This window comes from Salvelinus sp. IW2-2015, linkage group LG3 (assembly GCF_002910315.2).
Source record: "Salvelinus sp. IW2-2015 linkage group LG3, ASM291031v2, whole genome shotgun sequence".
NCBI classification, from domain to species: Eukaryota; Metazoa; Chordata; class Actinopteri; order Salmoniformes; family Salmonidae; genus Salvelinus; species Salvelinus sp. IW2-2015.
Genome location: NC_036840.1, coordinates 7,399,780 through 7,426,787, shown reverse-complemented (window position 1 = coordinate 7,426,787; position 27,008 = coordinate 7,399,780). Strand labels below are relative to the sequence as shown.

The 27,008-nt window shown below is 44.2% G+C and overlaps 1 protein-coding gene across 1 annotated transcript in view; it reads left to right on the top strand.

Moving 5' to 3' along the window:
• The window catches only part of LOC111955971 (tetraspanin-12), a 25,733-nt gene extending 17,176 nt beyond the window's left edge, over window positions 1-8,557 (top strand). Inside the window, exons 7-8 of the mRNA XM_070436525.1 lie at window positions 114-235; window positions 8,511-8,557. Coding sequence (XP_070292626.1) covers window positions 114-235; window positions 8,511-8,557 — 169 coding nt within the window. The remainder of the gene's footprint in view (window positions 1-113; window positions 236-8,510) is intronic.
• The last annotated feature ends 18,451 nt before the right edge of the window (window positions 8,558-27,008 follow it).

Sequence of the window (27,008 nt, the reverse complement as noted above, 5' to 3'; positions counted from 1 at the left end):
GTGTGTGTGTGTGTGTGTGTGTGTGTGTGTGTGTGTGTGTGTGTGTGTGTGTGTGTGCGTGCGTGTGTGTGTGTGAGACTGAGCGATAAGTGTGTGCCGTTTGGTGTGAGCAGGCTCCTGCAGTTTGATGAGCGTATCATCACACCGGTCAGTGCCCCCGGCGCAACGGTCACCTTGGAAACGGTCTCCAGACTACACCATCTGGTCTCCATGGTGACTCTGGTCTCCAGAGAAGGCAACACACTGTGGCTCATACTACCTGTATACCCCTACTATAGACCACTACATATACCCCGGGCCACTGCATACCATATCCTCAGATTACCACACACAGTAACAGTAGGATCTGACTGAGCCAGTCTCTGGTCACTAAGGGCCACATGAGTAGCACAGATGACACAGTTAGATACTAGCTAAATGGACAGAGAGAGACAAGGCTCAAAGATGAGACAGGCCACACACAGGGCAGAGACAGAGCAGTGGGATCTCTCTCTTTCTCATACACCATTCACAGATCACCAAAGGCCAGGATACACAGAGATAAGAGCAGAATGTTCTGTGTCCGTGAGTGTGTGTCTTCTTCTCTGTCTCTTGTCAGTCTGTGAGTGTGTCTTCTTCTCTGTCTCTTGTCGGTCTGTGAGTGTGTCTTCTTCTCTGTCTCTTGTCAGTCTGTGAGTGTGTGTCTTCTTCTCTGTCTCTTGTCAGTCTGTGAGTGTGTGTCAGGCCAAGGGTTGCAAAGGGAGGGTATGTTACTGGAAACCTTCGAAGTTTACCAGTAAACTACCAGCATTAGGTATCATTCAAAGATTTTATGTAATCTACTACAAGACGTCTTTTAGGCCTTTTGGGTACTTCAGATTACCACAGCTGTCTGTAATTATCTCTGGCCCTCTGTGTGGCCCTATCACATTAAATTAAATAAGATGGTAAAGAAAATGACATCACAAAGATGTAAAACATTACTCTAAATATAAACTATCAACTTAGTGAATACAACTGGTGTTTAATATTAGGTTTTCAGCATGAAATATCCGTTATATATTTTTTTTACACACTTTTATGTTTTTTACTATGTCAATATGTATTTGTGGTCAATGTTTTTTTTTATCAAACCAGTGGCAGTTGTGAAAAAGTCCAAAGTTGGAAGAGTTGCAGAATTAATTGAAAATAACGTCATTGTTGATTAGATGCTTTTATTATTAATTAGGACATTTCTCTTGAACCATACGGTCCATCTATTAGAAACCCATGAATAATATGGACACAGACATAATAAATGAATATTACGGTATATATGAATACATTTTTTAAGTATAAATTACCAAAGTTATAATAGATTGCCATAGATTTTCTGTTAATTACTCAAATGATTTAAGATTACATTAACTTTAGTAAATTACCAGGATCTTTGCAACCCTAGTTGGGTCAGAGAGGTGAATTGGACTACAGCAGTCCAATAGCAAGCCCTCTGGTTGATGACATACCATTAGTCTAATCCCGAGCTCATTTAAATGTAGACAACATCCAGCACTCTGCAAGACTTCTGCATGTTAAACTAACAGGTCGTTTAGAGCATACTGATGTGGCTCTAATGGCCAGGCTTTGGCAGGTGCACAGAGAGAGAGAGAGAGGTGTGAGCGAGGGTTCTTGGAGAGTGTCTAGTCAGGTCTGATGTGTCGGTGCGGATGAGGATATGTGGTGCGGTGATTGATTCGCTATGACATCTTCCAGCTCAGCGGATGGGCAAAGACTCTGCTTCCTGCCAACTACCTCGGTGTGAATGTCAACAGCTAAATGACAAGGTGAGAACAAAGGAGAGACGAGACTAGGGAAGGAGAACGTCGGAGAGAAGGAGAGAGACAAGGCGACGAGAAGAGAGGACAAGGAGATGAGAGAAAGAAGAGAGAGAGATGAGAGAGAGAGAGAGAGAGAGAGAGAGAGAGAGAGAGAGAAGGGAGAGAGAGAGGGGAGATTGGACTTCAGTTCACTGATTCAATCTATTACTTTTGTTTCTAGAAATTTTGACATTATTGAAAGTCTAAGTCACCATTCCAGATCTCTCCTACCTACTAATGAAGCTGCTGGTAGATCCTATAATCATAGTGGTTAATGTGATTTTAATGTAACCCACAGATTTGATTGATGAGGGGCATGGGACTGAAGGAGAGAAAGGAAACACTTTTAGATGTAATAGCCGTTTGAATAATCATTTTGTTGAGAGAGAGAGAGAGAGAGAGAGAGAAGAGAGAAGAAGAAGAGAAGAGGAGAGAGAGAGAGGAGAGAGAGAGAGAGAGAGAGAGAGAGAAGAGAGAGAGAGAAAGACAGAGACAGAGACAAGACAGAGACAGACGACAGAGACAGAGACAGAGAGAGAGAGAGAGAGAGAGAGAGAGAGAGAGAGAGAGAGAGAGAGAGGAGAGAGAGAGAGAGAGAGAGAAGAGAAGGAGAAGAGAGAGAGAGAGAGAAGGAGGAAGAGAGAGATGAGAAGACAAACGGAAGTGAGAACAAGAGAGAGACAGACTCATAGAAGCAGAAAGAGAGAGCGATACAGACAAAAAATAGCAAAAAATAAGAGAAATGGCTCAACTCTTCCTCCCATCTCCTCCCATGACATTTTAATATTCGTTGACATGGCCCTTTGTGAGCAGGGTGGCAGGCCTTTTAATTCCACTCCTCTCCAAGTGGACGTCCTCTCACAGAATAAATAGAGAAAAAACAACAGAGCACAGGCATCATGCCAACTCTGCCACAGTGAAAGCTATCTTTTCCCTCACCCGCGCCACTCACAAATCCCCTCAACATCATCCACACACATGCATGCACCACACACACGCACAGACACACCACACACACACACACCACCATTTTTCTCATTGAGTTTATTGAGTGTATCTCTTTACCATCTTCCATAAATAGGACCGGGATAATGGCAGCCTCTGGACAACGATGAATGGTGTGCTGCTGTAGTCTGCAGAAAGAATTCACTGATAAACACCACAAAAGTGCTGAATCATGGATCTGACCCTTTCCCCCTCAGGCTGTTGGGACAGAAGTCACAAATGGCCACCGTCTCTCTCCCAGGGCCACTGGGATGAATGTAAAGTCAGCTGTGCTACAGTAGAGGGTCTAAAATTAAAAACATCACCGTTTTTTGACAAAGAGACGATACCTGGCTGACAGCCAGAGGCAGAGTCTAGACACAGAAACAAAAATACTTACATAACCACCCGAGAGAGAGAGAGAGAGAGAGAGAGAGAGAGAGGAGAGAGAGAGGAGAGAAGAGAGAGAGCGAGAGAGAGAGAGAGCGCGAGAGAGAGAGGAGAGAGAGAGAGAGAGAGAGAAGAGAGAGAGAGACTTTCAACTCAAATTGATTTATAATTTTTATTTCAAAAAGACAGAAGAACAAATCCAAAAAATATGTTTGGGGGGGTTCAAGTATATTGTTTGTTAATTGATTTTGTGATAGACCTAATTCAACTTGAATAGATAGTGATTAATAGTGCTTTGGTTTATGGACCATGTGTGTTATCTTACCTGTAAAAAGAGCTAATATAAAGCAGGATATACAGTTGAAGTCAAAGTTTACATACACTTAGGTTGGAGTCATTAAAACTCGTTTTTCAACCACTCCACAAATGTCTTGTTAACAAACTAAGTTTTGGCAAGTCGTTAGGACACTCTACTTGTGCATGACAAGGAATTTCCAAGAATTGTTTACAGAGAGATTATTTCACTTATAATTCACTGTATCACAATTCCAGTGGGTCAGAAGTTACATACACTAAATTCCAGAAAATTATGTCATGGCTTTAGAAGCTCTGATAGGCTAATGACATAATTGATCAATTGGAGGTGTACAAGTGGATGTATTTCCAAGGCTACCTTCAAACTCAGTGCCTCTTTGCTTGACATCATGGGAAAGTGAAAAGCATATCAGCCAAGACCTCAGAAAAAAAATTGTAGACCTTCACAGGTCTGGTTCATCCTTCGGAGCAATTTCCAAATGCCTGAAGGTACCATGTTCATCTGTACAAACAATAGTACGCCAGTATAAACACCATGGGACCACGCAGCCGTCATACCGCTCAGGAAGGAGACGCATTCTGTCTCCTAGAGATGAACGTACTTTGGTGCGATTGGTGCACATCAATCCCAGAACAACAGGAAAGGACCTTGTGAAGATGCTTGAGGAAACAGGTACAAAAGTATCTATATCCACAGTAAAACGAGTCCTATATCGACAGCTCAGGAAAATTWGTGGGCAGAACTGAAAAAGCTTGTGCGAGCATGGAGGCCTACAAACCTGACTTAGTTACACCAGCTCTGTCAGAAGGAATGGGCCAAAATTCACCCAACTTATTGTGGGAAGCTTGTGGAAGGCTACCAGAAACGTTTGATCCAAGTTAAACAATTTAAAGGCAATGCTTCCAAATACTAATTGAGTGTATGTGAACTTCTGACCCACTGGGAATGTGATGAAAGAAATAAAAGCTGAAATAAATAATTCGCTCTACTATTATTCGGACATTTCACATTCTTAAAATAAGGTGATGATCCTAACAGACTTAAGACAGGGATTTTTTTACTGGGATTAAATGTCAGGAATTGCGAAAAACTGAGTTTAAATGTATTTGCCTAAGGTGTATGTAAACTTCTGACTTCAACTGTATACTGTAGTCTGCATCCCAAATGGCACCATAATCTGATATAGTGTATTACTTTTGACCCCTATAGGCCATGGTCAAAAGTAGTGCACTATATAGGGAATAGCATGCCATTTGGAAGTAACCTTACAATAACTTTGATCCCTGCTACTTCAAAGACCTGATGGGTTATGGATTTGACTGGATCCGTGGGAGAAAGGAAAAGCTTTCCACTTCTTTTACCTCCGCAATCCCTCTATCCCTTGACCCTCTTTTTTCACATTCACTTCATCCCTACTTTCCCCTATGTTTTATCTGTCTCTCTCTCTCTCTTTTTCTCCTTCTTTATCACACTCCATAGTTTTTCTTATCTCACTTCCTCTATTCCCAACTCTCCCTTTGTCACAATGCCTCTATCCTTCTTTTGTCCTCTCATCTCTTACATCCTCCTCTCCTCCACTTAAATCACCCCATTTCTTTCCCCTCTTTACTATCACCTTCCCTCCCTCCATGCCTCTCTCCTCCTCCTCTTCTCCTCTTGGCCGTGGTACATAATCAATGGGAGGATATGGTGCGGACAGGCTCTGTCTGGCCAGTGCAGGCCCCCACTGATCCTATCTTCCTAATTAAGACTTAAGGACAGGACAGGGCAGGAGGGGTACCTCTTGGGAGAGGGACTGCTTTGCTGCACGGGGACACTGTAGAGGACACTGTAGAGGACACTGTAGGGCTGCATCCTAAATTACAGCCTATTCCTTTTATAGWGCACTACTTTTGACCAGCGCTGGTTAAACGTAGTGCTCTCTATGGGGAATAGGSTGTCATTTGGAACGCAGCCTAGATCCCATCAGCGCTGATATCATCTTTAGCACTACGCTAGAGACACGGGCCATGGCGGGCTGGGAGTGGAGATGAGGGGGAACACAGTCATTCAGGACATTCTCACCTGATAGCATCATTTCATCTCACCGTCATCTCATAGTTGCTGGAAAACAATTTACTGGAGTGGACAAATCACTGAATATGAAGCTAATGACAGTGGGCTCTTTAAGTGTTTTTGGTGTTTATTTCCCCCCCCCCCAAAAAAAGTGAATGTTGTGTTGATTTTTATCAACCTACTCCAGTTTTTCTCTACTTTTCTCGGACAGGCCACATGGTATGGTCTGTCATCCCCGTGGGTAGTCTGACATGATCTGGTCCGGGTGATATCGGTGAGTCATCGACAGGAAGAAGGAGTCACATGGGCCAGCCAGCAGAACACTCAGACAGGAAACAGCTTGCAGAAAACGCTGATGTAATCATGTGATGTAATCATCACCATATCTGGAGCTCCTCACAGGAACCAGGAAATAGGCCAAAASAGTCCAAGCAGCCAGATCAGCAAGCAGAGAGTCTTCACACACCTTACTGCACAAGTAGAATCTGCCAGACTACATATACACACTACATGACCAAAAGTATGTGGACACCAGATCGTTGAACAGCTCCATCCAGAATCATGGGCAATAATATAGAGTTGGTCACCCCTTTGCTGCTATAACAGCCTCAACTCTTCTGGGAAGGCTTTAAACTAGATGTTGGAACATTGCTGCGGGGACTTGCTTCCATTCAGCCACAAGAGAATTAGTTAGGTCGGGCATTGATGTTGGGTGATTAAGCGCGCAGTCGGCATTCCAATTCATCCCAAAGGTGTTCGATGGGGTTGAGATCAGGGCTCTGTGCAGGCCAGTCAAGTTCTTCCACATCGATCTTGACAAACCATTTCTGTATGGACCTCGCTTTGTGCATGGGGGCATTGTCATGCTGAAACAGGAAAGGGCCWTCCACAAGCTGTTGCCAAAAAGTTGGAAACACAGAATCGTCTAGAATGTCATTGTATGCTGTAGYGTTAACATTTCCCTTCACTTGGGCCTAGCCCAAACCACAAAAAACAGCCCCACACCATCATCCCTCCTCAACCAAACTTTACAGTTGGCACTATGAATTTGGGCAGGTAGTGTACTCCTGGCATCCGCCAAACCCAGATTCGTCTGTCGGACTGCCAGATGATTCATTACTCCAGAGAATGCGTTTCCACTGCTCCAGAGTCCAATGGCAGCAAGCTTTACACCACTTCAGTCGACGCTTGGCATTGCGCACGGTGATCTTAGGCTTGTGTGTAGCTGCTCGGCCATGGAAACCCATTTCATGAAGCTCCTGACAAACAGTTTTTGTGCTGACGTTGCATCCAGAGGCAGTTTGGAAATCGGTAGTGAGTGTTGCAACCCATTTTTACGCGTTACGTGCTTCAACACTCGGCGGTCCCGTTCTGTCAGTTTGTGTGGCCTACCACTTCGCGGCTGAGCTGTTGCTGCTCCTAGACCTTTCCACTTCACAATAACAGCACTTACAGTTGACTGGGGCAGCTCTAGCTGGGCAGAAAATTGATGAAATGACTTGTTGGAAAGGTGGCATCCTATGACGGTGMCACGTTGAAAGTCACTGAGCTCTTCAGWAAGGCCATTCTACTGCCAATGTTTGTCTATGGAGATTGCATAGCTGTATGCCTGCATTGCTTGCTGTTTGGGGTTTTAGGCTGGGTTTCTGTACAGCACTTCGAGATATTAGCTGATGTACAAAGGGCTATATAAAATAAACTTGATATGCTCGATTTTATACACCTATCAGCAATGGGTGTGGCTGAAATAGCCAAATCCAGTAATTTGAAGGGGTCTCCACATACTTTTTTATATATAGTATATATATATATATATATATATATATATATATATATATATATATCTCTTCCCTACTCTGTGTAGGCTATTGTCAATGTCTAAGCACCTCAAGCATGTACCGATGCACTGACACACCGAGGACATAAAGTGCTTGCTTTGTTTAAACCAATGACCATACAACACTAACACAGACACCCAATACTAAGTAGTACTAATCAACCAACTGTCAACAACACATTTCCTGGATCTTATATCATTGCCTCATCCTTAATACCCATCCAGCCTTCCCCTTCACATTGCCTGGAGCGAATGAGTGATTACCTCACCTATTCTATCACCTGACTAAACACTGCAGTCACCTGAAATAAAAATGACAATGCACACATTTCCCTGTCTGATGACTCCAGAAATCCCCGCAGATACTCCTGCATTCTGAAATCAATAACAATGCTACTACCTCTCCACCACAAAGCATTGGTATAATACTCTCCTGCATGATGTCCTAATCTCCTTGACTCATCTGCAGTATTGTAGAAGATAAACAGCATAGCCTGTTTTGGTCTGTATCCAGGACAATGGGATTATTTAGTCTGTTCCTGTGTGTGGTTGTGTGTGGTGCTGTGCGGTGTGTAGCGTTTGTGTGTGTGTTGTGTGTGTGTACGTTTGTGTGTGGTGTGGTGTCGTTTGTGTGTGTGTGTGTGTGTGTGTGTGTGTGTGTGTGTGTGTGTGTGTGTGTGTGTGTGTGTGTGTGTGTGTGTGTGTGTGTGTGTGTGTGTGTGTCTGTACCTGTGATAAGGCTGGATTTATTGAATGGGTTTATTGCGGCTGCAGGGGCAGAAATAGGCATGCTATTGAGATACACAGCTAAGCTAGAGGGGGCGGGCTGGGTTTAATACAAGCTTATCTCAGAGCAGGTTTTCTAAAGATCACTATTACCATTATGCTAATAAGAATAATATGAAAAGTGTGTCAAAAGAGCRCAGTATTTGTGGATGTAAGGTGTCTAAATGTTCCATGAATATATCTCTCACTTCTTTGCTTTGTACTCATGTGTTCTGTAATATACTGTCATTTGTTCTGTTGATAAGCTGTATTGTCTCATGATGAATGATTCCTTTTGTATGCCCCTATATTACTCTGTGTTTTCCAGATGCTGTGTTCTGCTCCCTTGTGTTACTGTACGAGAAGTGTTCATAACCGTTTGGTTTTGCTGCTGGGCTCTGTTTGTGCGATGTTCTCTTTGTGCTGTCTCAAGCTACCTTGTATGCCATCTGTCATTTTGAAGAGCATAGGCTGTAATGTAGTGTGTGTTATTGAATGAGAATGCTTTGTACGGGGACATTTGTGTTTTGTAGTGCACAATGTATTTTAGTTTGAAGTTGTCCCTGGAGTTTTAGGTTATTGTATGCTGTGTGTTTTTACTGTGTTATGTTATTTGTGTGTGTGTGTGTGTTGCGTGTAATCTCTTGTGGTGTTTCATATTGTTTAGTGTTGTTGTGGTGTTCAGTAATGAGCTGTTGTGTTGAAAGGACTATCCCCCCCAGGAGCTCCTCTCCCTCTCCCTCCCTCTCCCTCCCTCACTTTCTCCTCTCCTCCTCTCCCATCGATGGTTTCACGCTTTTTGATCTAAAACCAGAGACTGGGAATATTAATCGTGTGTATGTGTATCACATGTGCCAAAGCCTAGTTTTCTCATTTCCCTCATGTGTGCTTTACTTTTGTTCATCTATTAAAAGTACCTTATTTATTTATTCCTCATGTCTGTTTTCTTTGACATTTTAATCACTATTAGCGTGGACGTATTTGCTTTTCATTCAACCTTTCTATCTGCGTGTTTGTCTTACGTGGAGTGAATGAGGGAATTCAATTGCAATTAGCGCCCTGTTGGGACCAGGCCCGACACACCTGACCAGCATAGGATTAACGAGCTGCCACCTGAATAATGGTAGCTCATACTACCAGCTCTCACAGTCGGGGACCTCTCGTGTAGCAAGCGGTAGCCACGGTAACAAGCGGAAGTGGATGTATTGTGCGATTCTGTTGGCACGGCGATGGTGAAGAAGAGTGGAGTGAAAAGGGCTTAAGTTRGAAATGAACCGCAGTTTATGGTTGGAGTGCGATTCATGAGCAAGGATGTTTTTTKGGCTGACCCGTTTGCGGTCTCGAAGATGGTGAAGGGCGAATTGGGAAAAGTGAAATCGGTCAGAGTGAACAGGAGCGGCGGTATGTTGTTGATTTCGTGTGTGTCAAAAGTGCAAAAGGAGAAAGCTCTGTGGCTTACAAGATATCGACGTATGATGTGGACAGCTGTGATTTTCAGGGCACCGGTTAAAGGTGTCATCTCTGGTGTCTCGTTGGACATAGAGGCTGTGTGGTTCAGCGATAACATGCCAGGAGTGGTAGACGGACGTCACTTGAATCGAATGATAGACGGAAAGAAGGAGCAAAGCCTTTTACTGTTGCTTGATGAAGTGGTTCTCCCATCTTAAGTRCAACTTGGTTATGTGAGTTATGTACAGAAGCCCTTACATGTGGCAAGTTTTTGTCGAAAGAATAAATATGTCGTAGTTGTCGTAGTTGAAGGGTCAGATGAAGCACGTTACTGTAATTGTGATGGGAATCAAGTTCCTGAGTTCCCGGAGTGCCCTGTAAGGATGAGGGAGGTCGCGGTAGCTAGGATCAGGGCTATCCAGCAGGTCTCCTATGTGGAAGTAGTGAAAATAGCTGAAGGAGTGAGTAGAGATGAGCTGGTTGTGGATGTCCCACAGTCTGCAGTGAATGACACGCAGGAGAAGGATCACAACCCAATAACAGTGAAGAAGGTGGACTTTGTTGTGTTTTATAGTACAAGAGATAAATTGCACTAGTCAAACTAACAAAACATCTAAGAAGTTAGACATCACTGTGAAGGTGGCAAATAGATTTCTGGATCTCCAGGACTTTACAGCATAAATGTCATAGGGGATAGTCAGTCTGAAACGCTTGTTTTCGGACTCTATGTAACGCGGTAGTTGTTGGAGGAGTTGAAACATTTATAGCGTTCTTCCTCCAACTTGTATAAGAAAAACAATTATAGCCCAACAGACTAGTGTCTGACAAGGATCAGAATGTACCCCAATAAAGAAATCAGAGTCTAAACTATGCAATGGGTTCAATGAATTGAGAACTCAACTGAAGGCAAGTTTGTCAACATGCACGTTTTGACCTGTTCGTGTTTTGGAAAACAGCCAATCAGATGGTGTTGTGCGGGGGCCGTAGCACGCCACAACAGCCAATCAAATGGTTTCAAACTGACAAACTAACTGTTTAATTGGTCATTTTAGAATGTTAACTATTTAGGTTACAATTTCACTCCTCAACAATATAAAAAACCTATTCAAGGGTCTAAATTGATAGGATTCAGATTATAATTCTTAGATATAGGAAGCTGTAAAAACAAAATATCACAACTCTTACATTTCAAAACTGCTTCGACTTCCTTGGTGTTCACTACTACCACCAATAAGTTATTGTAACATTTCTCCTGGCTCATCGAATCATTTCAGTAATCCTTAGTAGTGAAGGAACGTGTCAAACAGAGTCAAATGTATTATCTTTATTAATCACATTTAAAACTATTTTATAAAAAAAACTATGGAARTGAAAAATGGAAAACATACAACTGAAACAGACAATATTATAACACATCCAATGGCAACTACATAAACAGCCATCCTACTGAAATGACCAGTCCAGGCGAGGACGAGGGGGCAACTGGAGCCTCTCTGCCCCCACATCCTAGTCTACAAAACGAGTCAGTCTATTCCAAACGACTTCTAAGCTAAATATCCACTCGCAAATCCTCCGACAACTGTTCACATACTAGAGACGCTAAAGAAAATTGCCAACACAACAGCCTGAACAGTCTCTTCAGCGCTTCTCTAGCTCTGGTCCTACCCATCTAGGAACAACATCGAGTTGCCTCTGTTAGTAGGCCTAAAGGGTAGCGGTCAACTGTAAGTGCTATTATTGTGAAGTGGAAATGTCTAGGAGCAACAACGGCCGTGAAGTGGTAGGCCACACAAGCTCACAGAACTGGACCGGTGAGTGCTGAAGCACGTAGCATGTAAAAATCGTATGTCCTCGATTGCAACACTCACTACCGAGTTCCAAACCTCCTCTGGAAGCAACGTCAGCACAAGAACTCTTCCTCGGGAGCTTCAAGAAATGGGCTGCCAGCCGCACACAAGCCTAAGATCACCATGCGCAATGCCAAGCATAGCTGGAGTGGTGTAAATCTCACCGCCATTTAACTCTGGAGCAGTGGAAACGCGTTCTCTGGAGTAATGAATCATGCTTCACCATCTGGCAGTCCGACAGACGAATCTGGGATTGGTGGATGCCAGGAGAATGCTACCTGTCCCAATGCACAGTGCCAACTGTAAAGTTTGGTGGAGGAGGAATAATGGTATAGGGCTTCTTTTTCATGCTTCGGGCTAGGCCTCTTAGTTCCAGTGAAGGGAAATCTTAATGCTACAGCATACAATGACTTTCTAGACGATTCTGTGCTTCCAACTTTGTGGCAACAGTTTGGGGAAGGCCCTTTCCTGTTTCAGCATGACAATGCCCCCATGCACAAAGCGAGGCCGATACAGAAATGGTTTGTCGAGATTGGTGTGGAAGAACTTTGCTAGCCYGCTCAGACATCATCGAACACCTTTGGGATGCATTGGAACGCCGACTGCGAGCCAGGCCTAATCACCCATCATCCGTGCCCGTCCTCACTAATGCTCTCACTGATGGCTGAATGGAAGCAAATCCCCGCTGCAATGTTCCAACATCTAGTGGAAAGCCTTCCCAGAAGAGTGGACTCTGTTATTACAGCGAAGGGGGGGGACCATCTCCATATTAATGCCCATTATTTTGGAATGAGATGTTCAACGAACCATGTAGTGTATGACTGCCTCCCTGTGTTTGTGGTTTTTTAGGATTCTAACGGACCTTGGTTTTTGACGTGTGTGGACTTGGAACAGAATGATCCCTAGAAATATAGACAGCGATTTCAGATGTTTGAAAAGGTCCCCCAGAAAGTCCATCATAAGCCTTCCTTGGCACTATTGCCCAGCACTGGGAGCGAACTCATGATGTTCGGAGCCAGAACACGCAGCTTAGACCACTGCTCCACCGCAGTTCAAAGAGATCAAGCAAGCCGTGATACTACTTCATGTTTTAAACCTTCCCCAAACCATAGCGCTAATACCTAAACGTAACCCTTTGAGTTGTTTCTGTTTTAACCCAGTAACCACGCTCACTTAACCCTGTAACCACGCGGAATTAATGCATCTAAAATAGACGTTCATCCATAATATGGCAAATGTCGAAGGGAAGCAGATCTTGCCTCTCTCTCTCTCTCTCTCTCGCTCTCTCCAGGTGTTGTGTGCCATTCTGAGTTGAGGAGAGGGAGATGACTGGGGAGCTTTGGACAAATACAGAATTTCAATATCTGAGGATTGGCAGCTCCCAGTAGAGGTGGGTTCAATCCCAGACACAAACACACACCGCTGGCAGGATGCAACAATTGCTCGCCACACGCGCGTGTGTGCAAGCTTCCACTGCCAAAAGACACACAAACACACACCGTGGCAGGATCTGGCACGAGGTACTGGTACATGGATGTGAGTTTGTGTGTGTGTGTGTAATGGACATAAGTGAATGTCAGCCTGTGTATGCATGCATGTTAAATGGTACATTAGGCTGTCATCCATTACCTCCCCTTTGATAGTTCAGAGGTTTTCTTGCTCAGGGACACCCATCCAGGCAAACTGGTAACCCAGSGACCAAAAAATCACATATTGTCTCATCAGGGTGAATGATAATGGCAAGTAGAAGTACTCAATGTTTTAAAATGACTAGATTTAGTGGACAGTTTTATTATTTTGACCTCCCCACAGTTCATTGGAAGAGGAAGTGTAAACTCGAACATACTCTATTATCTAGAAAGGTATCTTGGCGGCGTAGATAAAATGCTGCTGTTGTAAAGCACATTTTCTGCAATTCTACACATTTTTCCATTGAGTTGAGAAAATGTTGCAGTTTTTAAGTTGATTTACAGCAATTCTGCAATTTGGCATGGAGCTGAGAGACAATTTTCTAGTGTTAAAGGCAAATTTCCTGCAATTTTCTGCATTTTGCCATTTTTAATGCTTTGTTCCTCTGCTCAAACATGACAAAATCAATGAGCATGTGCCTTGATTGCCTGCTTTTTGGCATTTGACTGCCTAGCTTTTATGTGATTGTTATTTCTCAAAGATGGTGTTATTAAACTATTTATATAGTTTAATATCTTTGCTGCATGACTTCCAGTCATTGCGCTAGTTAGCATTGGCTCGTGAAACAACCTTTCACTTCCTTCATACTGGACACATAATAATGGAATCTCCAATGGTATTCTGTTGCACTTGCAGCTAGAAATATTCAGAAATGATTTCCCAAGAAATGATACAAAAGAATCGCAGACCCCCTGCAGTACCCCAGTTTGAAATCACCTGCACTAGTTAATGTGCATGTATGCTACTGAATGAGTGTATGTGTGTGTGTGTGTGTTTCACACCTACCAAGGTAACCTTAGCCTGGGGGATGGAAAGGCCTAGTGAGTGTCTCTCCTCAAGCCTGGCCTGGGCCACTTTGCTGCCTTTGCGTGAGTAAACTACACCTCTGCTCACGCCACTGGCTAATTATTCTCTGAAGCCCTGCTTGGTCATCTACTGTGTAACCCAACAGGCCTGGCAGTAGACTGGCAGGACACACCCTTTGTCTCTGGTCCTCTGTCAACAGGCTTCAGTCATTAGCCTTGTACACAAGCTGTCACTCATGTGGTGACAGTGACATCTTAGCGTGGCTGCGTTCAAACCACCTGGCAAACAGGTGTGTGTGTGGGGAGGGGTTGTGTGTGTGAGCACAATGCTCTTTGGAGTTGTGATTATTCCCTGGCTGCCGTGTGTTTCAAGGATTCTTCATCTCAAACCAGAGCTGTTTGTACCAAGGTCCCCGGGACACTACTGTATAACAATAACACACTGCTTCTAAGGACACTCTGCTTTGGTTAACATGATGTGAACTTTGTGCATTTCCTGTACTATCAATAGATGTACACTCCAGTAGTCTACTACACGTACTTGAACCCTCATACGGTTGAGGTCAACTGAAAACATTGTGTTGAATAGCAGATGAGTTGCTTGTGGGTGTTGAACGTGTGTGTGTGTGTTGTTGTCGAGTCAGTTTTCTAGCCTATGGCTAGTGTTGCTGTTGCTCATGGCTGTCAAAATGATTAACACCCTTCTAGTGAAGCTCAAACGCTTTCAACAAGGTTATATGAGACTGCAACAGTGTGTGTGCGTGCGTGTATGTGCGTGCCTGCGTGCATGGTTGTGTGCGTGTAACTGCAAACTGCAAATCAAACACTAACGATGTTGGGTTTTGTTTGGAAATGCATAGAACTCAGTTACTTTGAAGTTTCACAAAGTTTTCAATAATTGCTAGTTGCCACTTTGAGACAGGATTGTTTAGAGAATCAGGGGGACCACAGATTATATAATTTACACAATGTGCAGCAGTCATGTTACTGACTGGTTCTTTGGCATGGATAATATACCCCACCAGCTATGCTTTATGCTTGAGTGATCATCATCAAATGGTTTTCTAAATGGTGAAACAACACATTCCCACATGTCCACATGCACAATCATAACGTCAGAGTGCATTTTTAGACCAATTAGGGATTTTTATTTAGGCGACACAATTTATGCCATAGGGCCAGTGTGTGTGTGTGTGTGTGTATGTTGCACTTCCTCATGATGCTTATCTGGGGCTGAATAGATGCCAGCCAGGGTTTGAATGGCTGCTAAAAATACAGTGCCAGCTGTTTGTGAGGACGCTGGACGACCCGAGCGCAGCTCATTGTTAACCAATGACAGCAGCTCCATTAGAGTGGAGGGCCTTTTAACAGGGCCACACACAGTACTGCTATCCTCTGCCATACACACTGAAGACAAGCAAGGCTACGGCAGAACAGGAGAGCAAAGAATAGCAATGACAGCGATAACACAGACAGACAGCAAGCGCCCAAGATAACATACAGGCAGACGATTACTGCGTGTCTTAATATATTCACAGCACATCTATACCCGCCAAGACACACATGTATTATAYGCTTTCTGTGTGTAAAGGGTTTTATGAATAGAGCGACTATAAATAGGAATACATTATTTTCATAAATGACTATAAATATTCACACACACAAACATGGGCTTAGGTTGATGAAATAATAGTATTTTCCCCCAATCCCCACCAGCAGGGCAAGGGACTGCCTGTGACTGCCAATGAACGGAAACACAACAAACCAGCTACTCACAAACAGAGTAACCACGGGCTATATTCACAATAGAATGGAGCATGTGGTTTCCATTTCACAAGGCAGAGCCTGTAAGACACCCGGTACACGCCTGAGACGGTCAGTGTCTAATGGTCAAACTGAGAGACCAGTCACATGTGTGTCCCATGCATGTGCATCAACCAAGGTTATTGTATTTATGTGTTTTAATATTTGTTTTTTATTTCTATTTGTTTTTTTAGATTTTTATTTGAAATTCAGTTTAGTTTCAGGACGTTTTCAGACTTGAATTACTAGTTTTATTTCATTCCAGCTTGATAAAAACATTTCTATATCGTTTTATATTATTTMGTTTTCGTTTTAGTTCTAGGGACAGGAAGTAAAATATGCGTGGGAGGCTAGGAGCCATTTATGTGTTGTAGTGATATAGTTAGTGTTTTGGGGGATGTCACTTCTTGCCGCTGGGGTAAGGTGATGGGCCAGGACCATAGATTTGGATAGACACAACATCTCTGTATTATGATGGCATCTGTGAGAGCATGGGCAGCGGCATCGAGACATTCTTCATCTTGAAATAGTCMATTTTCTTCTTCACAAGTAAAATGAATTGGCTGATGCCTCCTGTTGAGGCTGTCACGGCTCCAACCGGGTCATCAGGTTATGCCAACCAAGTAATCAGGAGTGATCAGCCAATGAAGTTGGAGGTACTGCCCAGTTGACTAAATCAAAAAGGCAAAAGTCCTCAATGGCGCTGCTCATGCTAACACAGGCTTTAGGCCAYTAGAGGACTCCGTTCAACTCCATGGCCAGAACATAGGCTTGGTTAGGTGAAAAATATAAATCTATCCTAATGTGACTTGGATTTAAAGGACAAGCGCCTAGACTGGTGCAAGAAATATTGTGGAAGTAAACTCTCTTGCCCATGTTACCACCAATCCAATGTTGTTTTTTTAACTTAATTAGTAATGTAAGAATAACTAAGTAACTTTACCTTTATCTGACAGAAAGAGAGAGAAAAAAACAACAAATTCTATTCTGGCACATTTGTATGTAATATTAAACATGTATCACTGATTAACCCTTTCAAATAGGGTTCATAAAATCAGCTGCAACAGCAAAAACATTACCAATACAACACTTCATCACAAATCTATCAGTTCACAGCCAGCCGGCTTGTGTGTGTTTCTGTTCAACCAAACAAGATTTCCTGGTTTATCTTCTAGAAGACTCTATGTTCCAGAGAGGTGGTCGTTCAGTTTAGAAAAAAACAAACTAAAATTAAACATGTTTTGTTGTTGTTGTTTTATTGCAGTCAAAGGTAATAGTTTCAGTATAGTTTTAGTTTTTCAAATGTTTTTATTAMATTTTTTTGTTCAGTTTACTAAATTGTTTTTCCAATTTGAGTTTGGATTTTAGTTAAACTTCGCACCAACATGTAGTCATGTGTGTAGTCACTGCTGGTTCAGACTCCATATCAGGTGTCCAACAAACCACTCTCGAACGTTAGATTAACGCTGAGGATAGGTTACGTAGATATTTTGGGGAAACACCTAATCTGTACTGATGGGAACATGTGAGGAACAGGTGAGGAGGTCAGTTTACTGAAGAAAGAGGAGGATATTCAGACACTCTGGATGGACATAGATTTCAGAAATGGTCATGTTTCTACTGCACAGCTGAGTAGACACACACACACACACACACACACACAGACACACACACAGACACAGGGAAAATGTCTGTCCTGATCTAGAAATCTGCAATACAAAGTTAATGCAGCTAAACTGTCTGTCAATGGTGTGCATACTGGGAGCAGAGTCAGGTGCAGGAGAGTAGAGAGTTGTGAACAGGCGCACACTTTATTAAGGCAGGAGAAACCAACAGACGGACGCCACTGTGTCGAAGCCTCCAGCCAAATGGCAAAAGTGAAAAACGCGTAAACAGTCACAATAATTATGTTCAAACAAATAAACATACCTCGTGATAAAACACGGAACAAACGAACACCAGTCTAGCGTGTCAAAATAGACACGTAAACACAAAACAATTTCACACAAAGACATGAGGGGGAACAGAGGAATAAATACATGTAGTGTGATTGGGGAATGAAAACCAGGTGTGCAGGGAACAAGACAAAACAAATGGATAAATGAAAAATGGAGCGGCGATGGCTAGAAAGCCGGTGACGTCAACCGCCGAACGCCGCCCGAACAAGGAGAGGAGCCGACTTCGGMGGAAGTCGTGACACTGTCATTATAAACACTTAATCAAGCACACATTTATATCAATAACTCTGCTGCCATCTATCTTGTATGTCCTTGACAACTTGGTTATACTCAACTCTAAACTATAGACGAGCTAAAAAGTATTTTGTGTTGCTAAACCAACAATAAGTATTTTAACATAGTTATTTTGTATTCCATGTATTCAAGCATTCCAAATTAAATAGTCATGACACATGAACTGTAAATAGTTCTGATCTCAATGGCTCTGCCTCATAGTTAAAAAGCTACATAGAGAAAATAGAGAGCCTGCCTCTTCATAAAAAAAAGCTCTCCCTKGCCTCTGACTCATGTACCATTCATCCCTCGCTTTCACTAGACTGCGGAATGAGCCAGTTATTCTCCCTCTCCAAGTTCTCACAGAATTAGACATTCATCCATGTTTACCAAACGTCAAATTTCAGGTTAAGTTTAGGTTATGGTTAATTAAGTTCCAGCATTAACTTCACATTCTTAAGGTTAGGCATGGTTAAGGCAAGGGTTAAGGTTAGGGATAGGCTTCTATTTTTTAAATAAAAAAACATCTTTCTATTGCTGGATTCAAACTTGCAACCTTTGGAATCAGATGCTTACGCCCATGCGCCATCCCCACTCACAACACCCCAGCAAAACCAAAACCTACTTGAAGGTAACAGCGCTCACTGTTGCCCCTAGTGGCCGGTTTCYACWTCATCTCCCAACGTCCTCAGACATGGATGGACGTCGAATACTGACTTGTATCACGGGTGACCTGGCTGCTCACTTTACCCCATTCTCTGTGTCTGTCTCTTTTTTGCTCTCTCCTTCTCTCTCTCCTCTCTCACTGTTATCATAGGGCCGGATTAGCAGGTAAACTAAGTTGCCGTGGCAACTCTGGGGACTGGAGTCCCTACGGTCCCTAAGTTCATTAAGTCTGATAAAAGATCAAGTTTAACACTGAATAATGCCAGGGTTGAGTGTGTCAGGCGACTCTGTGTGTGTGTGTGTGTGTGTGTGTGTGTGTGTGTGTGTGTGTGTGTGTGTGTGTGTGTGTGTGTGTGTGTGCTTACCTGCACACGCAGACTTGGTTCCCTTTGCCATACAAGCCCTTGTTTTAATTCCACACAGAGATTTGTCATTCATCCCTTTAGATAAAAAGAGGAGGGGGGGGGGGGGGGGTAGAGAGATCTCTTTCTTGGCTCGTTGACTTTTGGAGAAAGATAAGAGTCCCCCTCCATTACTATGAAAGCAGAAAGTGATGAAGAACCTCCCAGTCTCTGTTGTTTTTGTTGAATAATCAGTCCCTGACATTTATCAAAAGACGTCTCTTCTTTCAAAAGGATTCAATGGTGTCTTAATGTAAGAAATTAACCTAAATTACAGAACAGAACGGCCCCATGAATAAACTTACACAGTGAGTGAAACATATGCCATGTTTTATCATCTTCTGGGTGGAATCAGTGAGCATTACAGTAAACAATTACAACATAATGGATGTTGATGATGATAACCATGATGATGGTGATGATTATATATATCTATATACTAACTGAATGGACAACACACAGATGCATGCATGCACATACACTAAGTCTGGGAATTGCCAGGGACCTCATGATACGATACTATCATGATACTTTAGTGCCAATACAAAACGTATTGTGATTCTCACGGTTCTATATGTACTGCAATTCGATACTGCAATTTTATTGCGATTTGATGTTCCAAACGTATTGCTAACTATATGTCTGCTGCAGAGGGACAAGAGAGAGCCATGAGAAAATGAGCTTTGATCAGGCATGGAAATAAAAGTGCTGAAAACATGTTGGCTCACTATTTAAAAGGAAGATGGAGAACAAGCTACTGTATAGGATGAAAGAGACCAGTGTTTTGGTGCAGGTACAGCCGGCTAGAGCTAGCTAACGCTACCTAACAACAACAACAAAACAACGATTATATACAGTGCATTCGGAAAGTATTCAGACCTCTTGACTTTTTCCACATTTTGCTACGTTACAGTCTTATTCTAAAATGGATTAAATACATGTTTTTCATTTTCATCAATCTACTCAGAATACCCCATAATAACAAAGTGAAAACCAGAATTTTAGAAATGTTTGCAAATGTGTTAAAACTTAAAAACAGAAATGCATTATTTCTATACGTTTTCAGACCCTTTGCTATGACACTCRAAATTGATTGCAGGTGCCTCCTGTTTCCATTGATCATCCTTGAGGTGTTTCTACAACTTGATTGGAGTCCAACTGTGGTAAATTCAATTGATTGGACATGACTTGGAAAGGYACACACACCTGTCTATATAAGGTGGAAGTTGACAGTGCATGTCAGAGCAAAAACCAAGCCATGAGGTTGACGGAATTGTCCGTAGAGCTCCGAGACAGAATTATGTTGAGGCACAGATCTGGGGAAGGGTACTAAAACCTGTCTGCAGCATTGAAGGTCCCCAAGAACACAAGTGGCCTCCATCATTCTTACATGGAAGAAGTTTGGAACAATCAAGACTCTTCCTAGAGCTGGCTGCCCGGCCAAACTGAGCCATCGGGTGAGAAGGACCTTGGTCAGGGAGGTGACCAAGAACCCAGAGCTCCAGAGTTCCTCTGTGGAGATGGGAGAACCTTCCAGAAGGACAACCATCTCTGCAGCACTCCACCAATCAGGCATTTATGGTAGAGTGGCCAGACGGAAGCCACTCCACAGTAAAAGGCACATGACAGCCCGCTTGGAGTTTGCCAAAAGGCAACTAAAGGACTCTTAGACCATGAGAAACAAGATTGAACACTTTGGCCTGAATGCCAAGTGTCATGTCTGGAGGAAACCTGGCACCCTCCCTACGGTGAAGCATGGTGGTGGCAGCATCATGCTGTGGGGAGTTTTTTCAGCGGCAGGGACTGGGAGACTAGTCAGGATTGAGGGAAAGATGAACAGAGCAAAGTACAGAGAGATCCTTGATGAAAACCTGCTCCAGAGTGCTCAGGCCCTCAGACTGGGGTGAAGGTTCACCTTTCAACAGGACAACGACCCTAAGCRAACAGCCAAGACAACGCAGAAGTGGCTTTGTCTCTGAATGTCCATGAGTGGCCCAGCCAGACCCCGGACTTAAACCAGATCGAACATCTCTGGAGACCTGAAAATAGCTGTGCAGCGATGCTCCCCATCCAACCTGACAGTGCTTGAGAGGATCTGCAGAGAAGAATGGGAGAAACTCCCCAGATACAGGTGTGCCAAGCTTGTAGCATCATACCCAAGAAGACTCGAGGCTGTAATCGCTGCCAAAGGTGCTTCAACATAGTACTGAGTTAAGGGTCTGAATACTTATGTAAATGTGATATTTATTTATTTYATTTTTAAGAAATGTGCTAAAATTTGTAAAAAAAACAGTTTTGGCATTGTCATTATGGAGTATTGTGTGTAGATTAATGAGGGGAAGGCTCTAACATAACAAAATGTGGAATAAGTCAAGGGGTCTGAATATCTCCAAATGCACTGCATAAAGGTTTATATACTGTATATACAGTACATTTATTTTAATACAAAATTATCTATATAATATCGTTCAAAATAATATTGTGATATGTAACTGTATCCATTTTTTCCCTCATCACTAATGTACACACACACACACGCACGCACACACACTGTCTGCCCTTCCGCAGTCCTGGTGCAGACCCCTCATTACAGAACAGGAAGAGTTTCTCTGCCTCCAGAGACCAGCACACAACCTACTCCTGTTCTGCTGCAGCGCAGTGGTAGGAGAGCAGTGTGTGTGTGTGTGCCCTTCGCCAGCCTGTCTGTTTTCACACAGATGATGAGTCAGAGACTCTGGTCTGTTTCTCGCTGCCTTAATCACCCTAGAGAGAGAGATAATAAAGGGGGAGGGAGAATAGAGAGAGAGAGGACAGAGATATAAAGTGAAACAAAGAGAAAAAAGGCCACATCCCTAACTGTAGCCTTGCTAGTTAACCCTTTAATTAGTGTCTGTATGGCGACTATCCATGGCCAGATCCTATCATTAACACAATGATAGCAGTAKCCCAAAGATAGTACATCCTTTTAACTTGCCCAATATAAGCTGCAGGCTTGACGTCACATTAGACTTGCATTACAGTGGGTGTGTGTATCAGTGAGGTGAGTATTGAACTGAGGGTGAATAAGGGGAGTTTTAAAGCAGACCTGAAAGTAAGTCTGCATTTGAGACTGGCTCCCAAGGGGCTTAAACACTCCACTCCTGCTGGGAGAATGATTTCCTATTCTATTCAGATCTCTTAATGAGAGGGTGAGGAGAGAGGAGTTTAGAGAAGAGATGGGAAGGAGGGAGGAGATGAGAGGTTTAAGATATAACACGGTCAATGGGAATATGGCTCTGAAAGTGCGGTGAAAAGGTTGGTCTGAGAGATACAGGGAATAATATGACATTTCCTCTAATACAGTTCAATCATGGACACTAATATATTTCTATTGGAGAAAAGAAGGGAGGGGTTGAGGAAGAGAGAGCTGTCTGATGGTTTGGTAAATGGTGAGGGTGAGGTAAAGGTGGAGAATAAGTGGAGTAGGGGTGTTTGATAAAAGAAAGGAGAGAGGGAGGGAGGGTAATCTACAGGCCAAAGTGGACCTCAATATAAAGATGTGGGCGAGGCTTTGATTCTTCACATATCGCACTGGCTCTCACTGCTTTCTTAAAGCATCGGCAGAGGAGAGAGGAGAAAGAAGGGAGGAGAGGACGAGAGGAAAGAGGAGAGGAGGAGAAGAGCACAGACACACACAAAGTGTGTGTGTGTGTGTGTGTGTGTGTGTGCATGTGCGCGTGTCTGGGCTTGTGTGTGTTTGTGCTCTGAGGGCTTGAAAGATGGCAAGAATACAGGCCGAAGGAAAAGAGAGAAGACTGGTTGATAAGTGGTATCTAATGATGGTTAAACACAGAGATGTTAGAGACAACAGGTCCAGGGGGGAGAACCACAATGAGCCCCCAGACATGGCTCAGCTCTTCCCAAGGCTGAGTCATCATCTCCAGGCATAGCTCCTGGACAGCTCCCCCTCTCCTACATCCATCCATCCATCCAGGCCCCAGAGGGAGGGACGGCAGGGGGGTGGTTTGTTCCCGGAGGACAGGAACAACAGTCTGGAAGGAGACAACTGATACTATGACATCATCCGCTGTGCTTCGCTGGCTACCTCTCAGTGTGGTATATGGATACACACATGCAGACGCTGGGAATTAACGTAAACACACTCAGGTGCACAAAGGTATATACATGCATGAGCACGCACACACTCAACAATCATACTCAGTGCCATAATACCCTGTGTAATTGGGAGCAATGTCCCTAGGACTGGGCCTCCTATCATAATCACATCCAGCATCCAGCAGCCAAGTCTGACTCGTTTTGACTGGGTCTGACTGGGTCCGGCTGGGTCCGGCTGGGTCTGAGGGGGTCTGAATGGGTTTGACTGGGTCCGGCGGGATCTGCCGGGATCCGGCGGGGTCTGACTGGTTCTGACTGGGTCCAGCTGGGTTCGACTGGGTCCGGCTGGGTTCGACTGGGTCCGGGCTGGTTCTGACGGAGTCTGGATGGGTCCGACTGGGTCCGGCGGGATCCAGCGGGGTCTGGCTGGGTCTGACTGGGCCTGACTGGGTCCATCTGGGTCAGGCTGGGTCCGGCTGGGTCCGGCTGGTTCTGACAGAGTCTGGATGGATCCGACTGGGTCTGGCGGGGTCTGGTGGGGTCAGTGTCTGAGGCCATGGTCTAATATAGTTAGAATGTCAGAGCTGAGAGGAGCTGGGCTCAGAGCTACCCAAAAACCTCTCACTCCATACTACTGCACACACACACAGCCCCAAGGACACACACACACCTACACACACACACCTACACACATAGCCACTCGTGCACAGACGCAAACACAGCCACTTCTCTGGTCATACGTGTTCATGTTGTGACCAGGTACCATTGACATCACAGTCATCCCACTGGGCACACACTGGTTAAATCAACATTTTCCCCACGTCATTTGAATGAAATTACATTGAACCAATGTGGAATGGATGTTGAATTGACGTCTGTGCCCAGTGGGATATGACCCTCCACCATACATGCATATGTGATGAAGAGGATCAGGCCATCAGGGTTAATCACACGGTTGATCCCGTTTGATCACACGGCCCTGCGGTGGTTCCATATGATCTACGGCCACCAGATCTGYTCACCCAAATGGAGATCAGGTCACATGGTTCAGTATGAGGCTCTTGGCGCCGGGCCAAGAGAAAGAGAAGGGAACCCGATACAGGTAATGACCACACACCAGGGGCCTAAGGTACAAAGCAAAGGYCAATGACCCCTGTTCCTCGAATGTGCTTATTTGTGCATTTACTGTCTTCAAGGCATCTGCTTCTGTAAAGACTTGTAAAAGCAAGCATCTCACATGCTATATTYCTCATTCAGGAAGGAAGACGAGACAAAACAAAGTATCCCATCCAACATCCCTGCGCACAGTAACGTGGTGGTGATTGATGCTGTTCACAGCGGAACGCCATCGACAGACCCGTTTCCCAACGTTGCTGCTGCGCTCCTGGCAGGCGACGCCCACAAAACCCGCCCGCCGTTAGAGGAAGCGGCGCACGGCGAGACCCTAATCCATTTCCTTTTCCTGTCATTAATCTCCCCCCGGTCACAGGAACAGAGGGAAATTCAGGAAGCAGAGAAGAAAATGAGAAAAATAGAGGGGAAATGGCTGAGTCTCGTGGAAAGGTGGCAGCCATATTTTTTGATATTTATGAATTCCTCATAGCCCATTATTCCAGTCATCAAGGGCCAGGGCCGCTCTATTTCCCTTTCAAATGCCCCTCTCGTTTAGACGCCATTACTCACAGCCAGCAGCATTGGCTACACACGTTTTACACGTCCGTCAGCCAGCTCAGATGGAGAGAACCCAGAAGCCAGAGGAGGAGGGGGGAGAGAGACTGAGAGTGAAAATAGAAGAGGAAGCCCCTTTGGAAATAAAGATTTTAAAAGATGTAAACGACTGGGGTGTGTGATCTGGGAGATGAGTGATTGATAGGAAAGAGTGGTTGATTTCTCTCTGTTCAGAGCGATCCACTACCTATCCTCGATTCAAGGCATCAGGACAAAGGGTCAAGATCTTGATGAATACTATAGCTGGGATAGGGGACGATCCAAAACCACTTCTGAAAAACAGAGCTGGGTTCAAAATAAACCACAAAGACGATACAGGTGTGTGAGTGTGCGTACGCTAGAGGAGCATAGAAGGATCTAGAGGAGCACAGAGTCAGGACAAAGGGTCAAGATCTTGATGAATACTATAGCTGGGATAGGGGACGATCCAAAACCACTTCTGAAAAACAGAGCTGGGTTCAAAATAAACCACAAAGACGATACAGGTGTGTGAGTGTGCGTACGCACGCGCCCATGTGTCCTCTGTAAAAGAGGTGATTAACTRTGGGGCACACACAGGTTTAACAGTGGCATCCACTCTCCTTCCTCTAGCTCACAGACCGTGGCCTGGTGTGCCCCACTACCCACACACATAAAGCATGCCACACACCTGCTGTACCAGTCCTGGGTTCACTCAGCCAGCTGGTAGAAAAATAGAATGTTACTGTACAGGTTTCAATGTCATCTCCCTGCATATTTTACCTCGTGAAAAATGCCCTGCTCGTAGTGTGAACTATGCCGGAGCTGTAACTTCAACGCAATTCTCATGAGGGTGACACTGTGACATGCAGCATGCAAGTCTTTCTCCCACTGAGGAGGGATGGGGCCAACACAAGCACTGCATAGAGATAACAGACAAGCAATCAAATCCTTGACTACCGTATGCCTCTCCCTGTTTTTCCTTCTCTATGTGTTGCTTTTCTATGTGAGTTTGTGACAGTGGTAGCCAATCAGGTAGCAGCCTGGGGAAGACATGTCTGAAACAGGTTCTGATAACAGACTCTTATCTATGTGATGGAGGAACCACACAACACAGAGAGACACTAGGTACCYGAAAATACAGGGGGAATGGATGGAGGAAGGGATAGACAGGGGAGAGAGAAGGTGTGTCAATGTGGATAGAGGGAGAGGAGGAGAAGACGAGAGAGGGAGAGGAGAAGAAAAGGGAGATACAGTGGATACGTTTGTGTGTTTTAGATTGTACCCTGCCACCACCACCACCTCAMTCAGTCCTCTCTCCTGTCAATATAATGGCTTCACAGTGGCAGCATAATGACAGAAGAAACCGTTTTCATTTGGTCCCCACGGAGAAAGCTCAAATCCCACCATTCCATCCTACACTAATCTAATCATTCTTCCATCACTCCCTCCATCTCTCTTCCTCCTCCCCTAGTTCTAGAGAGTGAGGCAGGTGAGATCTTGGCATTCAAACAAGTCATTCTGCCGCTAATCTCGATTGTAGCCGCAAACCCATGACTGAGAATTGACATTATCTCCCACCTCTTTGCACGCACGCACGCACGCACGCACGCACGCACGCACGCACGCACGCACGCACGCACGCACGCACGCACGCACGCACGCACGCACGCACGCACGCACGGCACGGCACGCACGCACGCACGCACGCACGCACGCACGCACGCACGCACGCACGCACCACGCACGCACGCACGCACGCACGCACGACACACACAACACACACACAACACACACACACACACACACACACACACACACACCACACACACACACACACACACACACACACACCACACACACACACACACACACACACACACACACACACACACACACACACACACACACACTCTCTCATACACATATACACTACCGTTCAAAAGTTCAAAAGTTTGGTGTCACTTAGAAATGTCCTTGTTTTTGAAAGAAAAGCAAWTTTTTTGTACATTAAAATAACATTTATCAGAAATACAGTGTAAACATTGTTAATTTTGTAAATTACTATTGTAGCTGGAAACGGCAGATTTTTTATGGAATATCTACATAGGTGTACAGAGGCCCATTATCAGCAACCATAACTCCTTTGTTCC